The sequence below is a fragment of the Propithecus coquereli genome, unplaced genomic scaffold, assembly GCF_000956105.1.
Source record: "Propithecus coquereli isolate 6110/MARCELLA unplaced genomic scaffold, Pcoq_1.0 Scaffold98, whole genome shotgun sequence".
Classification (NCBI taxonomy): domain Eukaryota; kingdom Metazoa; phylum Chordata; class Mammalia; order Primates; family Indriidae; genus Propithecus; species Propithecus coquereli.
Window position 1 is genome coordinate 6635048 of NW_012156173.1, and position 17436 is coordinate 6652483.

General features: G+C 35.4%; 1 protein-coding gene across 1 annotated transcript in view; it reads left to right on the plus strand.

Moving 5' to 3' along the window:
* Positions 1-17436, plus strand: part of PEX7 (peroxisomal biogenesis factor 7) — a 109690-nt gene that overhangs the window by 88079 nt on the left and 4175 nt on the right. The window contains exons 6-7 of the mRNA XM_012665177.1: positions 6114-6136; positions 6986-7085. Of these exons, the coding sequence (XP_012520631.1) occupies positions 6114-6136; positions 6986-7085 (123 nt within the window). The remainder of the gene's footprint in view (positions 1-6113; positions 6137-6985; positions 7086-17436) is intronic.

The following is a 17436-nucleotide window of genomic DNA, read 5'->3' on the forward strand; positions in this document are numbered from 1 at the left end:
TAAAACAGAAACCATCCTTAGCTGGCCTAAGTAGAAAGGGGGAAATGTTTCTCAGAATATGAGGTCCCTCAGAACCCAAGGCAGAAGTGCAGCAGGGCCTAAAGAAGGTACTGGAACTGCTGTCCTCTAAGTGCCTACTTCATTATTTGTCCTCTTCCTGCAGACTGATTTTTTTTTTCCTTTTCCCCTCGAGTCTTCATGTCTAATCACCAGAAAAGGAACAGTTATTTGATCAGCTCTATCTTTGTTTTTCTCTGTCCATCTTTGTCAGTGTCTGTCTCCTCCCCTACCCACCCCATCATCACTCTATCCATCCTTTGCTGTGGGAAGAGTTGTTAAATAAAGGAGGTCATTGCAGGCAGTGTGGACATTCCACAACCTGATAGCCTGAGTGGGTTTATTCATAAATGCGTAGCTGCAGAGATGAGGGCATTGAGTATTTCATGGTGATATAACTAATAAATGAACAAAGCACAGGCAGACAGCTGCTACAAGTTTAATAATTTTCAACATTTAGGCGTGGAGTGACGTTCTAATGCAACCTCACCTGATTGCATTACCCATCTGTACTTCTGTGAAATGCTCCTTTGCCCTAGGTAGCCATATTTTGGTGCTACAGATTGCACTTCAAATGTACATACAAACACTGTTCTTGTCCCTGAGATATTGATGCTATTTCATGAGTTCTTCCAATTTTATTTCTTTTTAAGTCAAATATTTATTTGAAACTATATTGCAAAAAATTATTTCATGATTCTTTGATTTATACCAGTAAGCGATAAACAAATCCTATAGGAGTTTTTCTCTTTTTCCGTTATCTCCTTTTATTGAGATGTGGCATCTTCAGAAAGTCATCCTGCTTCCCTCTGGGTTTCGGCCGTAGATACTCTCAGAGCAAACCTTCCATCAGCCTAATGGTTTTCTTTAATTTGTCAAAGTACTCTAGGCTTTATGGTATGTGGTTCCTGGGCTTAATGTTTATTGTGATGAAGTGGAGTCTGCCCCTCTAAAATACTGATCTGATTAAAGTTTTAATTGCAATGTAATTAATTTATTTTGGTAAGGAAGCTTAAGTCTAGAATTTTGTCATTTTTAACCTTGATAGTTTGTAAATATGTGGTTTCTAGATATTAGTGATTGAGTGTTCTAAAAGTCATCTTTGAAAATTGTTCAGTAATTTTTTTAAATTAATCATATATTCTTCATTTAGCAATTAGGTTTTTCTATTTTAAAATTTTAGTTTTGTTGTTACAAGTTCCAAAAATGAGAAAACCCAAACAACTCTCCAGTCTAGTCATACAAATAAATGAAAGTTAGCACTGAATATTTTTGAGTTGAATGAAAGTTTAGCTCTTTACAAAATTGTTTTGCTAGCCAACAACTTCTATTTTTTAATCTTCTTCAAAAGTGATACAGATAATAAAATAATAAGCCCATGATTCCTTGTGTTCTACTCAGGGAAGAGTCACTGCAAAAGGATGGGAATCAGTGTGATTTCAGAAAGAGCTGATCAGTTGAGTGATACCTAAGTTAGAAAGAGACAGCAAAGTAGATGAGAGGATGAAGTAAGTGCATATAAAATATAGTAGAAAAGAAAAAGGAAAATTTCTAAATTCCTTGCCATGGTAGTTCAGATGTATACTGGCTCACAATTTCCTTAGGGTCTTGGTTTTGAATGTAGGTCGGGTGACCAACAGATACCTGGCATACATAGACTTTGGCTTATGGAATTTTTTATGTAGTTTGAAGAGTCTGGGGGAAACCTGGTTTGGTCCAGGCCCATTTAAACTTTCAGGATGTTAATCAAAACTGCCTGAAGAATTTCACATCCTGCCCCTTTGTATTCAAAATTCCCTGGCGTGGCCCAGGCCTAGGGAAAAAGTGAATGGCAGTATTTTTTAGTAGAAAAAGTACTGGACATGATGTCAAGAGAATGCTGTGCTTTGGGGCTGCCATTTATTAGCTACATAACCATGGATTGCTTAATTTCTTTGAACCTATTCTCATCTCTGAAATGAGAATAATTATACCCATTGCATATTTATTTGTTCATTTATTCATGAGTGTCTGTGAATTCTTTGAGTGTCCATGTGTCAGACACTTTTATACATGTAAGAGAAGCAAAGAACGATAAGACACCGTCCCTGAATTCAAGGAGCTTAGGGGCTGTTAAAGGAAGATAGATCTGTAAATAAATAAATGCATGGAAGTATTATAAGCACTGTGAAAGAAGCCAGAAACATAGGAATCAGTTTTTATTTCTTCAGTTCCACTAATCACCAGGTCCCGTTAATTCTTCTACCTAAATACATCTCCAGTCCATCAACCTTTCTTCATCATCACTGTCACCACCTTAAGTCCAAGATGCTGTCGTCTTGTTTTGGACCATTGATCTCCCCACACCCACTCTTGAGCCCTTGAGTCTGTTCTTCTCACAGTGGTCAGAGACACCTCCAAAGGCAAAGCTGACCATATGAAGATGTTAACAGTAGGGAAACGGGCTGTTTAGGTAGATGGGGCCCCTCTGTACTAGCTTCACAATTTTTCTGTAAATCTAAAACTTTTCTAAAAGAAAAAAGTTTATTAAAAAAATATTAAATAAGGCAAACTGACCATATGAATTTAAATTGCTGCTTAAAACCCATCAGTAGTTTGTGTTTTTTTTAACTCGTAAGAGAAAATTCCAAATTCTCCAAATAGCCTACAAGACCTGTGTGACCTGGCCCTGCTTACCTCCTGGAACATTATTCCCTTTCCTGCCTCTGCCTCATGGGCCTTCTCAGTCACGCTGTCAGACTCCTTGCTGACAAGGGCAAGCTGCTCCTCTGCTCTCCACCTGGCTAATTCCCCAACCTTCAGATTGCAGCTCAGTGTCACTTCCCTGGGTTGTCCTCTTACATCATCCTGCATTGCCTTTTGGGCACTTGTCAGTTGTAATTTCATTTGTGTTTTAGTGGTTTTTGAAAACATATCCATCGATCTTTGTGAACTATGAGCCGGAGGAGTGCTGAGGCCATGTCTCTCTTACTTACGGTGCTAAGCACCGTACTTGGCATATAGCAGGGCTCGTTAAGTTGTTGGATGAATGAGTAATTAAATGAAGAGAAAAGAAATGTGACATTTTTGCTCATTGCTCTAGAGACTACTAGACCCAAGCAATGCAAATGGAGGAGATTATAATTGTATAGTTTGCTTAAAATTATAAAAACACAACTAAAATTAATGCACATGTAAAGCATCGTAAAAAAGCCAAAACATTGACCCTTTCTCATAATTAGGAAAGACTCAAAGAATTAATGACTAACTTGTAAATTGAGAACAGGAAAGGAAAACAAAGAAGTTTTTAAAATATTTTAAGCCTGCTGAATTCATTTATTGGCTAAATTTCAAAAGTATTATTATAGACATTTCAAATTTCATTGTATTAAAGTAGAAAGTAGTTTCAGCTTAAATTTTGACATAGTTTTGATGTTTTATTTAATATAGTACTGCATACTTGCTTTGTTAAAGAATTGTGGAGTCAGAGGGCAAAAAGTAACTCAGCCAAGATGCATTGTGATATACAATTTAAATGAAAAATGTTCCTATAGTTCTGTAATATTTTTAATTATCAAAGGCCTGTCCAGTATATTTACTTCCCATGAGGGAGTTTAAATAGTCAGTGATTTCATCAGCAAAGAGACAAAAAGGCACCAAGTAGTATATATGCTGGATCAAAACAAACATTTCACTTAAAAATAATGTGCCTTATTTGACCACTTAATGATCTATTATAATAATGTAGCCTGACTTCTCCCAGTAAAAAGAAGCTCATTTTATTTGTGTGATAGGTACATGAAGACCCTCAGATATATAGCACTTATGGGACCTTTGAATCCAGGAGAAGTTTGCAAGCAGAGACCTTGCCCATTTCCTTAATTGCAAACATGAGATAACCTGAAGAAATGTTCACTTTCCTCCTGTCAGCTCCTCCTCAAAATTCACCTCTTCCTGGTGGGACTTAATAGAGGTACATGAAAAAATTCTGAAAGGGTGTGTACTCATGGAACTGTTACTGGTGGTTGTCATTAGATTTCTTTTGTTATTAAGAAGCCATTAGCAATTTAAAAATAAATTATAATATATAAACATACTGCTTGCTTTTGGTTTTCTCAGCTTATTTAACATATAGTGTACTTAACAATATTTTTAATAAGATATTTTAGTGAAAATAATTTTTAAATTATGCATATTAATATTCATTTTTTAAAATTTTACTGACTCCTGATATCCATGAGATTAAGAAATTTCAAGCTTAGGTTCTCTCCGTTTAAGCAAATTCTCTCAAGGCAAAAGCTGTCTTCATTACTCCATTTTTTCCTCTGTATTCTAATCTTCACTTAGTTTTTACCTTAGTGTTACTTTATAAAGTTTTTGTGGTGGTTGTCATTTGTTTGTTTTTATGTTTTATCTAGGATTTTTAGTTGTTTAAAAATGTTCGTCTAAGTACCTAGTCAGCTGTTCTGTTGGAAGTGAACCTCTCATAATTTTTGCACCAAAATGTATAAACTTTGCATATTACATAATTTTTATCAGAGCTGTGAAATGGTATAATAGCCAGTAGTGCTTCGATGCCATTCAGTAGACCAACCCTCCCTCCACCAGAGTATCCTTAGAGTTTTAACATGGGTTTTGTTTGATGAATTTTTTGCAAACTGCAGATAAATACTTGATAGTTTTTCCCGGGTTAAAACTGTGATGTTTGTGACTGTGTGGTGAAGGCCTCTATGAGGCCTTGACTGCCTGTTTAGCTATGTGTTAGAGAAAATTCAAATGGACTTTTTGAATCGAATCTCAGTCTTCCCTAATGTGTAACTCCCCTCATCACACTTTCAAGCTAAAGTTGGATGGCTTCACACATGTGTGTTTGTTAGGCATTTTTTAAAATTTTTTTTAAGAGAAGGTGGTCTAGCTGTGTTGCCTATGCTGGACTCAAATTCCTGGACTCAAGGATCCTCCTGCCTCAGCCTCCAGAGTAGCTGGAACTACAGGCTCATGCCACTCACTGTGCTTGGTTTAGGCATCTTAATTTTCATAAGGCTCACCTGTCTTTATCTCAGTGCAGCTTTGTGTCCTTAACTGGCCCAAAACAACAATAATAAAGAGAAACTGCATTCCAGGAACTCATCAGAGGGTATAAATGAATTCTTGTTGCTGTTTATTATTCTTAAAAAGTCCTGAAAGCAACCAATTTTTATGGTTTACCTAAAGAATATTTAGCCTGTCCATTCTATTGAGATAAAATTTAAAGAGGTGTTGAGGATGTCCTTTATTATATAAGCACAGGATTTCTTGTCTAAGGGAGAATTTCCTTCTAAACTTTCCAGGAGCAATTTGGTTGTGGACGCCTAGAGTTTGGTGTCTCCCTTTTTCCTTTGGTTGCTAGAAAGCTTAATGTCTTGAGGTCCTTCTCTGTCAAGCACATACCACTTCATGGGAGGTATTTTTATTTACCAATCTCATTGCAGCTTCTAACTTGCTTTCCAACCCTTAATTTTCCTTTAAGTCATTTTTTTGCCATATTAAATGCATATTTTTAAAACCATTTTGAATATTTTTTTGGAATATAGTGGGTATATACAAAATCATTTGATTATTGTTTCAGATAATGCAAATCAGTGAATAACCATGTTTTAGAAATGAAATTACACAATTATAAGTTTACTTTTGCTTTTATAAATATTATCAAGATCCAGAAAATTAGATTTCAGTACAGTTCACTGTCTGTAATCCCAAAGGAACAAATATGCAAAGACAGTAGAGACCACTATTAGGGTCTCTGAGAAGGTTGCTCCCTCATTTGTTTGAACAGGCAAATTTTCAAAAGTAAAATCACTCTCCCTAAATATTTCGTAGATTGCAGTAACCTGATAAACGACTTGTTTATTCATTGTCTCTGTAGTACCTGCACAGTGGATTATCCATAGCAACAATCCTTTTCAAAACTTATTAGGGCCAACTCCATATTTATTGGGGAAATAAAACCACCAGGTTAAACAAACTGACGGTTGGTTCTGTGTATTTACTCTCTTTCAAAGGGATCTGTTAAACCTTCAGTGTTCCATGTTGTATAGATCATTAGAGAAGCTGAATTAGGGTATGACTCTATGATTCTGAATGTATCATTTTTATAGTATGTTTAAAGTCAAATAAAAAAGATGATGAGCAAATAAAGCTTTAGAAATAAAGTACTATTTTGTGTATTGAAAATAGGGCCAAATTCTCTGCACAGTAGAAATCAGAGCTATATTCTGGTAAATATTACCACTCCTAGTCTATAGAGGTTAAATAGAATACATAACATTGGCCCAGTAAAACAGATTTCTGTTTTTCTTGGCTCTAGAAATTACATTGATGTAGAATCTATAAGAAAGGCTGTGCCTCAGAAAAAATATGTAGTTTCAGAATTACAGAGATTTTCATAAGAGAACAGATTTTTTTCAAAGAATTTGAATTGCTGTTGAAATGTAAATTAAACCTAAGATCTTTTCATGTCATTTGTTGAGAAATTAAGTAGTATTTAAAAATCACAAAATGTTAGAGTTCATCTAAGATTCTTATTTTACAGCCATGAATGCTTTTAGAAATTGCTACAAAAGCACAGTGTCTCTCATCTCACATGTCCTTGTACAATATAAAAAAAATTTTTTTAACTAAAATTTGTTAAGCTTCTATCCTATAAAGTATACTAATGGGAATACAGTAATCTTTTACAAGGGTAGATTGATGAATAATTCTGTTTTGTTTTTTGATATAATAGGATGAAGTATATTTTTTCCTTATTAGATTTTTTAATGTAGATCAATAGTGGGGCTCTGCATTTATGAATTGGTTGAGCTGGTTTTGATAAAATCTTTGCTATTTGTCAAATATCTTATTTTTTCTTACTATAAGTTTTTTTTTTTTGGTAGTTTTAGCACTCGTTTCCTTTTGTTTATCTTCACAGATTCTGGAACTTTTCAAAGCCTGACCCTCTTCTTGAAACAGTGGAGCATCACACAGAGTTTACTTGTGGTTTGGATTTAAGTCTTCAGAGCCCTACTCAGGTAATGGGTGCAACCTCATGTTTTCTTCTACCTGTACAGTTCACAGCTAACTCTGTGTGGCATATGTTGCTTTTATGAATAAAATTGTTGCCTTTAGGCAGAATTAAGTATATTTACTTAATTAACCTGATCACTTTTGCTATATAAACTTGAGTATTTGAGCATTGAACTACTAGGGAATAAGAGGTATCCAGAAACTTGGCATACCTCTCTCCTCTTGAAAGACTGATTTCTCTGTGAGACAAAGGAACCTTTCCAATAGATTTTGTGCCTAACATGTTGAAGGCTTTGACTAGGCCTCTCCTGATAGAAAGAGTGACAAGAGAAAGATTGGAGTAGGGCAGGCTTGTTTCCAGACGTTGGTGGATATCAAAAGTATGTGGTCCCTGACTCAGCTATCCCATTAGCAGTGGAGACCATGAGCAGGTCATCTCCCACTCAGGACTGTCACCCTCGTCTCTATGTCCCATGTCAAATGGGAGGCTTTAGATGAAGAACAAAGTAAAGGAGAATGTCTACTGTTTTAATTACTAAACAATATATTTTCCTTTTATTGTTTGCTTGAGGACTTGAGAATAAATATTTTGGACTTCACGTATTCTTCAGGGTTTTTTTGAGAGCTGTTTCAGTTTCAGATATTGTAGAGTCAGGTTAGAAACACTATAGTCTGTTGAGTGATAAGGCATTTTATAACACAGGCTGTGAAAGAACCAACATATCAGTGAAACACAAAATAATATGTAGAAATTCTAGAGTATGACTAAGGAATTATGCTTTTATGATTTTAGAAGTTAAACAAAATGAAAATTCCACTTTACATTACTGTTTTCTTAAATTTAAATTAATACACACATTACATTTTAAGAATTTAAGACACAATTCTGAGTTTGAAACATTCTCATTAAAATTATAATATTCTCATTGATATTAGAATAATTATTTTAAAATGACTTAATAGCATGTAAGAAGAGAAGAAACTGAAATAGTGATGAGTGAAATGGCATTATCTTTTATGTAAATACAATGTGCTTCAAATGAACTAGTTCCTTTTCTGAGAAATACATTTATTATAGATGATTTTTAATAAAATAATTGTACCTGTTTTCCAAGTTTAAAAATGTTGTAATGTGCATATTGAAACATTGCATTACCAAACAAAGGACCCTAAGTAAATATTCATTAAATATTCATTCTTACATATTTCTGTTAACTGTACTCTGTGAGACCCAGACTAGACCTGTGGCTCCCCCATTTCCTTGGTTATGGCAGTTCCTCACCCAGGTCTGAAGAATACCAAATGTTTTCTAAGTCTTCCACACATAGGCCCACCTTATCAAAGGGAACTTTGTGATCAGAGGACTTATTAATCAGATGATATACATCCTTAAATAATAAGAGATTTTATTGCAAGGCCATATATCTTGTTTGTAGCCTGGTGACTGCCACCTCTCTCTTCCTGTTAAATAACCAAATTCCATTTGTACTAAGGAAGTAGTTGCTGGTGAGAGCAAATAAGAGTGGAGAAGCAGGCCTCTTCAAGCTCTAAATAAGCAGCAGATTCGAAGGCATAATCCACCCGAGTTAATTCATAGTGGGATAAAATTTTGGGATTGGGGAGGACCTTATAGTACTTGGCCAGATGTGGTGGCTCATGTATGTAGTCCCAGCACTTTGGGAGGCAGAGGCAGGAGGATTGTTTGAGGCCAGGAGTTCAAGACCGGTCTGGGCAACATAGTGAAACCCCATCTCTACAAAAAATTAAAAAATCAGCTGAGCGCAGTGACTTGTTCACTTTAGGGGACAGTTTATATGCAGAAGTAAAGTATGACAGCAATAGAATAAGGAAAGTGAAGGAAAAATTGGAAGTGTAGTTGACCCTTGAAAAACATAGGGGTAGAGATGCCAGCCCCCCAAGCACAGTTGCAAAGCTACATACAACCTTTGATCCCCAAAGACTTAACTACTAATAGCCTACTGTTAACCAGTAGCCTTACTAATAACATAAATAATTAACACATATTTTGTATATGTATTATATACCATATTCTTGCAATAAAGTAAGCTAGAAAAAAGAAAATGTTATTAGGAAAATCATAAGGAAGAGAAAATATATTTATTGTTCATTAAGTAGAAGAGGATCGTCATAAAGGTCTTTATCCTCATCATGTGCAGTCTGAGTCTGAATAGGCTGAGGAGGAGGAAGAGGAGGAGTTGGTCTTATTTTCTCGGGTGGCAGAGGCAGAGGAGGTGGAAGGGGATGCAGGAGAGGCAAACACACTTGGCTTAATTTTTATTGAAAAAAATCCACATATAAGTGGATGCGTGCAGTTCAAACCCATGTTGTTCAAGGGTCAGTTGTATACTGTTATAAAGTTCCTATTGCCACATGTTAAGTAATATTATTTGAGGGTAGGTTGTGGTAAATTCAATGTGTATATTATAAACTTTATGGTAACCTTTAAGAAGTTTTAGAAGAAGAGGTATAATGAATAAGCCAGTAGTGGTGATAAAATGAAATTATAAAAAGTAATCAATTACCTCAACCTAATAAAGACCATATATGAAAAACCCCCAGCCAAACATCACACTCAATGGTAAAAGACTGAAAGCTTTTCCTCTAAGATTAGGAACAAGACAAGGATGTACACCTTTGCCACTTCTATTCAACACAGTACTGGAAGTGTTAGCCAGAGCAATTAGGCCAGAAAAAGAAATAAGGCATAGAAATTGGCAAGGAAGAAGTAAAATCATCTCTGTTCACAGATGACATCATCTTATATGTAGAAACCCTTTATACCTGGGCTCACTCATGTGGGTCTAGTCATCTGGTGGCTTAACTAGGGCTAGAACGTCTTAGATGGCCTCATTCACATGCCTGGTGGGTAGCGCCGGCTGTCTTCTGCGCTGTGTGTCTCAAAGTGAGCCCAGGCTTCTTCACTTAGCAGTTATTGTTTCCAAGAGGGTAAGAGCAAAAGCTTCAAGGCATCCTGAGGACTACATTTGGAAGTCACACAACATTTCTTCTTTTGCAAAGCAAGTGGCAAGGCCAGCCCAGATTCAAAGAGTGGGAAATAGACTCCACCTCTTGATGGGAGAGCCTGTGAAGAATTCGTAGTTGTTTAAAATCTTACCACACTAACCTTTGTTGGTTCAGTTGATGGTTTAAGTTATTTTTAACGTATTATATTTACTCTTGATTCTCACAATACATGTCAAGTTTACTGACTACCAGTTAATTTAATTTTATCCTTTGTTCATATTTCATTCTCTTAGAGAGTATCTTTCTCTTCTTAGCATCTTTCCGTCTGCTTTCAGAAACCTTGTTGTCCTTTGTGATCTTAGCAGCTGTAGGACCTTGCTGACGTTACTTCAGTGCTCTGTGTTTTGATATATTCTCTGTCATAAAAGAGATTTATCTGAGTTCTTATATGTATAATTCTTTTTCTTTATAGCTTCTCCCTTCTTAGAGATCTGAAAAATGAGGTCCAAAGGCATTCTTATATTATACCACCTTTCTTTTTGACAGAATGTAAGATCTTATCTTTAAAGGTTTAAAACTTGACAAATAAGTGTCTGAGGTCATTCTTTAAGGATAATTGCTGAGACATACTCTACGCCCTCTCTTGTTAACTAGGCTGAAGTTATCTTCCACTTGAGAAAATTTTGTCTTTGATTTTTTTCTCTCTGATCATGATTTGTACAGTTCTAGCATTTTCTCTTTTCTTTCTTATCCTTATTATTTCTAAATTGGGTATTCCTTTTCTGTTTTTACATTTGTGATTCTAGACCTGTAATATGATTTATATCATTGGAATTTCTGAATCAAATTATCTTTAGAATTCCTGACTTTGTGCTCTCAGTATCAATTCTGCTCTTTTGAATGCTCAATGATATTTAGTGTAGTATTTATAAGCTGGGTGCGGGTTTACATATCTTTACACATTCCTTTTAGAGCGTAGTTATTTCTCTCTTTAATCTCTTTTTAAGTAGATATTGTCCATTTATTCCAAGATGTCACCTCTATATGCTTAATAAAGTTTAACTTTTTTCTCATGATGAAATGTGGGAAATTACATTTAGAAGAAAGAGGACCATTACCCATGGTCCCCTCACTCCTGGAAGAATCTATTATACCATATTATTATGTTTCTTTGCAGTCCTTTTTTATTTAAAAAAAAAACAGCTTTTAATTGAAGTGTAACATCCATATTGAAAGATGCCCATATTTCATATGCATAATAACAAGAAATACTTATAATAAGTAATAAACTCAATAAGTAATCAAGAAGTGACGCCACCTGTATAACCACCATCCAGTTTAAGATATAGAACATTGCTGGCATTCCAGAAGCTTCCTCCCAAATCTTACTCCATCCCTCCTTCTTAATGGTAACGACTCTTCCAGTCTCTTTCTTTATGTGTGTATATTTTTCAAAGCTGTGGTTATACTATGTATATCAGTTTGCCTTCTGGGACTCACAAAATGCTTGGCAAGCATTATCTTTAATGACTGAACATCCTGATCTATGTTAGGAACATGCAGTTCCTATGAAGACTTTTCCTTAAAATATGATAGAAGTTTTATATATTTTTGTTTTGTTTCAGTAGAAGATGCTTAGATTTGGTTCTGATTTAAACTAGTTCTTTGGATGTATTTTTAAAAGCATCTTTGGCTTTGTTGGTTTTTTAATTTAAAAAAATTAGGTAACATTTAAAAACTCAGCTCATGTTTTGGTTCAAATCTCTGCTCCCATAATCTTCAATATCAGGTTTAAAGGTTGACAGTAGATAAAAATATTTTTAAATTCTCAATATGAGTTTGGAAAATTGGATTTTAGAAGAGGGCTAGCATTATTGGTAGTTAGGATATCTGTGTCCTGTTCACCTTTTATCTCAGGTGATGTTCTCTGCATCTGTCACAGGCCAGCTTTAGAGTTGAAAAGAACATGTGCCAGAAGCATTCATTGTCCTCAGGCATTAGTCTCTGCTGTTTCCTTGTTGATGCTTTCATAATTGTGTAATTTTTTAGCTTGCGATGATGTAACAAGGGCTTGTTTTCTCCCCCAGCCAAAGAACGTTTCCCAGGCCCAGCTCTGTAGGGTCTCAGTGCACTTGTAGGATGGATGGTGTTAGGCTGTGTCTGCTGCCCTCTGCACTCCATAGACAGCCCTTGCCATGACAGCTTCCAGATCGTTGACACCTTAGCCTCTGCTGCCTCTGGGTTCCCATTCCTGAATCATCCACTTTCCGATTGATTTTCCTTTCTCTAGACTACAGAGGATTGCTTCTAAAAACCCAGCAAACACACTGACTGTTCACACTGTAAATTACCTTTTTAAAGAACTTCATTTGGGCTCTTGGTCCTACTCAACTTACCTTTGAAGTCTTTTTGATTTTTTTTTTAGTCCATTCTGCCCAGTATCTTTTCTCAACCTTTTTTTAGCATCAGTATCTGGACATTTGACCTTATGTTCTACTTTACTGTAAAAAGAGAGTTCCCAGGAACGAGCATCTTCTTCCATCTCTGTCACCTCAAAATATTTACATTCTATCTCTGTCTTTTCCCCTTCCTTCCATTGGTTTCCTGATTTTCTCACTGGCTCCCTTATCCAGGTCTTTTCTTCCTCCATTATCCACTGGTTTTAGCTCTTCAGTCAGTTCTTTTCTCCATTTTCAAAGCTCTCTGGGGCTTACCATCATTTCACCCCACTGGTCTGTCTCCCGACCAGTAAGTGCTATTTCTCTTCTGTTATTAAACATCTAGAATTAGTAGATTTACCTGTTGCTTTTACTTTCTCAAAATCTATACTCTCTCTTAACCCACTGTACCTGTCTTCCTTTCATCATTTAATTGAAGTGAAGCCCAAAACGGTCACCAGTATACTCCTGGAAACCAAATTAGCCTTTCCTCAGACTAAACTTCTTTCTTGTTTAGCCATATAATTTTGAGATTTAAAAAAATCTTCTCTCCTGTGGTTTTAATGCTACCATACTGACCTCTTCTTCTTTACCTCCTTGCAAAATGTCTTCATCTCCTTTGCCAGCAGTTTCTTCCTTACCATCCTTCCAAAAGTTAGATGTTCTCCAGTATTCAATCTTAGTCCTCCTTCCTTTGTGCAGCTTCCCCTTGAAGCTATCATTTAATTCTATGCTAACGGTGCTTGCCCCATTTATCTAATTGATTTTACTGTGTGATCTGAGTGGAGCTTTTGCTTTTCCTCCAGTATTCCTAACCTGGTCAGTTGCTTGCATATGGGGCCAGACTAGAGACCTGGGACGTTATCCTAGTTTTATCCCTCTCCATCCTCTAAATTCAGCTGGGCATCAAGTTTATGAATTCTTTCTATCTTCACTGCCATAGATAAGCACTTATTTGTATCTCTGCCATGGATTACTGCAATAATCTCATAATTGGTCTCTAAGCTTTTTCCATCATCCCATTGATTCTCTATGCTGCTTCCAGGGAGAGGTTTCCATAATGTAAATGTGATTTTGTTAGTCCTTTACCTGAAATATATCAATGGTCCTATCAAAGGCAGGAGCAAGATTAGAATTACCGCTATCACTACTGTTAATCGACATGGTTCTAAAAATTGTAGCCAGTTGTTAATAGGAGAAAATAAAATGGAATGTAAGTATTTTTAAAGGTAGAATATATTATCATTTGTACTTCATATGATTGTCAAATTGAATGATCCAAGTATATCAACTTTAAGCCTATTAAAAATGAGAGTTCAATAAGAAGGGCAGTTAAAATAAACATACAAAATTGAATACCTTATAGATACCAGCAATCACCAGTTAGAAAATAAAATGGGAGAAATTACTTTCACATGTCAACAACTCCTGTGTGTGTGTGTGTGTGTGTGTGTGTGTGTGTGTGTGTGTGTGTTTGTGTAGGATACATGGAGGAATAGAAATAAAAAATGTGTAGGACACTAGATGAAGAAAATTACATAATTTTACTAAGGGATCTTTTTTAAAAAGACTGGAATAAATGAACAGCCATATCAGAATACATTTTTCTTCTTATTGCTCCCACTTTTTTAGGCTTTTGTCATCTCATACAGATAATACTGTATTTGCCTCCTAATAGGTCTTTCTCGTTTTGGAATTCACGGTCGGTCACTCCTGTGATACTTTTAAACCACTTTGACCATTAACCTCCGGCCACACTAGTTACATACCAATTTTAATTTGCAAATCAACATAGTTATATTTTCATTTTTATCATATCTTTGCTGAGAAGCCTTCAAGAGGAAGCCCATTCCCTTCAGGCTGGAGTCTGAACTTTAAATTTTGATTTCAAGATTCAGTATAATCTTACTCCTTTTGAATTTTAGTTCTCACCATCTTATATAATCTTGTCTTGCAGGCCAATTACATTTTATTATTTCTCCACGGCCGCTATTTCCCTTGCTTTCCTCCACCCCTGCCTATACAAAGTATTTCCACCTTTCAAAGTCCAGGATAAGTTCTTCTCTTCCTTTCCTCCTCCTTCCCTTTTTTCCTTCTTTGCTTCAGTAAATATTTTGAGGGCCAGGAGATGCATAGTGGATTAATATAAACTACCTGATATATATGTGTGAAATAAATATTGCATGAATGAACGAATGAATGAAAAGGATTTTTTTTAGTGTATTGGTCAGCTCTTTCTTTACTTTTGCATAAACTCCATAATGATTAACAATAAACCATATTCTCTCTGGTAGTCACTTCCTAATTTAAGCTAGTTTAGTAAGTAAAACATATTTCTTTCTTTAGCCCAAATTTAATGTATTGCAACATAATGGGTAGGCTGCTTTTTTAGAATTTAGAATTGACTGTTAGTGATGTTTTTCATTCTCTCTGCATCTTTCTGCCTGTTTCTCGTGTTCATTTTTGCTAAAGAGGCCATATGTCATACAGATAATTACAGTAGATTGAACAAGTTTCCCAAGGGCAAAAGCAATTGTCCACAAAATTGAGAGTAAAGAGTATAATGATAAATAGAAAATGGAAAACTTGTCAATGACATAAATCTCTTAATGGTTCAGTTGGAATTCTTGGTTATTATTAACAACCATATTAAATGATTTGAGATAAGTTACCTTATCAGTGGCATGTGTGATAAACATTTTAATAAAGTAGAGGGATTGATAAAATTAAGGAATATAAATTCATTTTCTAAATTTCATGTGTCTTTAAAGTATTATATTTTCATTATATTTCTTTCTCTAAAGTCTGTATTTATAGGAGAGTTATTAAAGATGTTGTATAATGTATCTTATTTAATCCACCAATGATAAATTTTCATTATAAACTCCTTACTGAATGCATTTTCTTTACTATCTTGGGGTCTGTGTAGCATCTAGTCCAGTATTTTGCACAAAGGAAATTCTGAAATAGTAGTTTAATATAGTTGTTCTCTGGCATTCCATCTATGCTGCCGTCATAATGTGTATACCACAGCTGTATTTAGAAATTAATAGGCTGTATTGATAGAAAATAAATTTTTGTTCAGTTTTTAAGAAGGATTATGTTTTAAAGAAATTGACATATTAAGCTAGTAGCAAGTAACTCATGTTTCTGATTAGTGGGCTTATTCTTATAATTTAGAAATATCTATTTTGTTGTATTAAAATGAAAATGAAATAATTAAAAATAGAACTTATATGGAATCTTACCCTGTTCGTTTAGTTATTTTTTACTGTGCTAAAAGATAGCAGCCTTAAAAAATAATAATGAAGAAGATCGATTCACTCTTCAATTTTTCATTGAGTAAAGAAATATAACATTTTGACAAACCATTTTTTTCTGTAATGTTGGTAATTTTAATTCTGAGTTTTGATGAAAAGATTTACATTTTGTTCTCAGGGGAAAGGAAATTCAGAAGGGCATAGGGATGAAATGTACCACGGTGAGGGCCTGCAAGTTAAGGAATAAATTTTCCGCTTGTATGTCCTTGGGCAGAAGCAGTAGAGCTTGGAGGCTCCTACCCTTCGTTGTCCTCGTGCATACTCATGCTGTAAGGGAGGAGAGAGGGTCAAACGAGATATGCCTTGGCAGCCAGCCATCAAGAAACCCTAGACGGGACTCAGAAAAAAGCCTCCTCTCAAAAGATTAAGAGTTTCATTAGAGGAGTTGTAATACAATTTAGTTGCCTTAAAACTAGAACTTCTAGTTCTTCATTTATTCTTATGTATCCCACTGCCTAGAGCATTATTCTGTTCTCCATCATGCCCCTGCCCGACAAACAACAACAACAAATGTTCTCCGGCAGACTCCTGGTTTAAGCCTCAGCTGAGATAATACTCTTTCCAGAAAGCATCCACTTTCCTCAAATTTGGTTATAGTGGCCCCTCGCCTGCTTTTCCGGGATGCCCAACTCCTCCATCGTTGTGTGTATTACACTGCATTATGGGTAACTCAAGGTCTGTGGGGACAGAGACCAGGACTATTGTGTTTATTGTCATAGCCTCTGCATACTTTTGACACAGAGGAGGTTTTTAATAAATCTTGGTTGAATCAATGGATGAATATACATATATATGAATTATATTTTAGATAGCTTTGTAGTGCCGAGGAACATTTGGCTAACAGTTCCTAGGACATAAAGGAAAGCTCTTTGTGAATCTTCTTATAAATAACATTCATGACAATCAGAAATTCAGTATATCCCCCAAATCCCATAAAACTTGTTGCTTTTACCCGAGTCTCTGACCTCACACCTAATTAGGGGTTCTTTATCATGTGAGGCTCTCTCTACTCAGCAAAATCTTGCAGAAAACCACAGCTCATGCAGGGATTCATTTATTCATTTATTCAACAAATATCTACCAGAGGTTTACTGTATACAAAATTCAGGGAATACAAATTTAGAGATTTGATCGAGATATAGTCCCTGTTTGTAAAAAAAAAAAAAAATCTCTTGAGGTTTAGTTTACATTTGTATGTGAATTTTGTTAGAAAACAGAAACTATATAACCTAGCATGCTTTCGTTTTTTCTTTAGCTGTCATAAAGCATAGAGCCTAAGTTATTGTGCCAGTGTTGTGGTGTGCTCAACTCTGATGCCTGAAAGCTTTTGCTCCGTTTGTTCCCTTTAGAACAGATTTTGTTTTTTGGGGTTTTTAAAAATCTTTATTTGGACCTATGGATTAATCTGTAAACTACTTCAGCCCATTTACAACTCAGCAGGGTGCAAGTCTCAAGTAAATAAAGATATTATTATTAGCCATAGCTTAAATGATTAATAAAATTTTCCTATGTCTTTAAGTAGAAATTCTGGACACTGGCTTATGTAGAATAGGACCAGGAAGCTACATACACTTTGGTTTAAGAACGCTTCAGGGAAGACTCAGGTTTTTGAT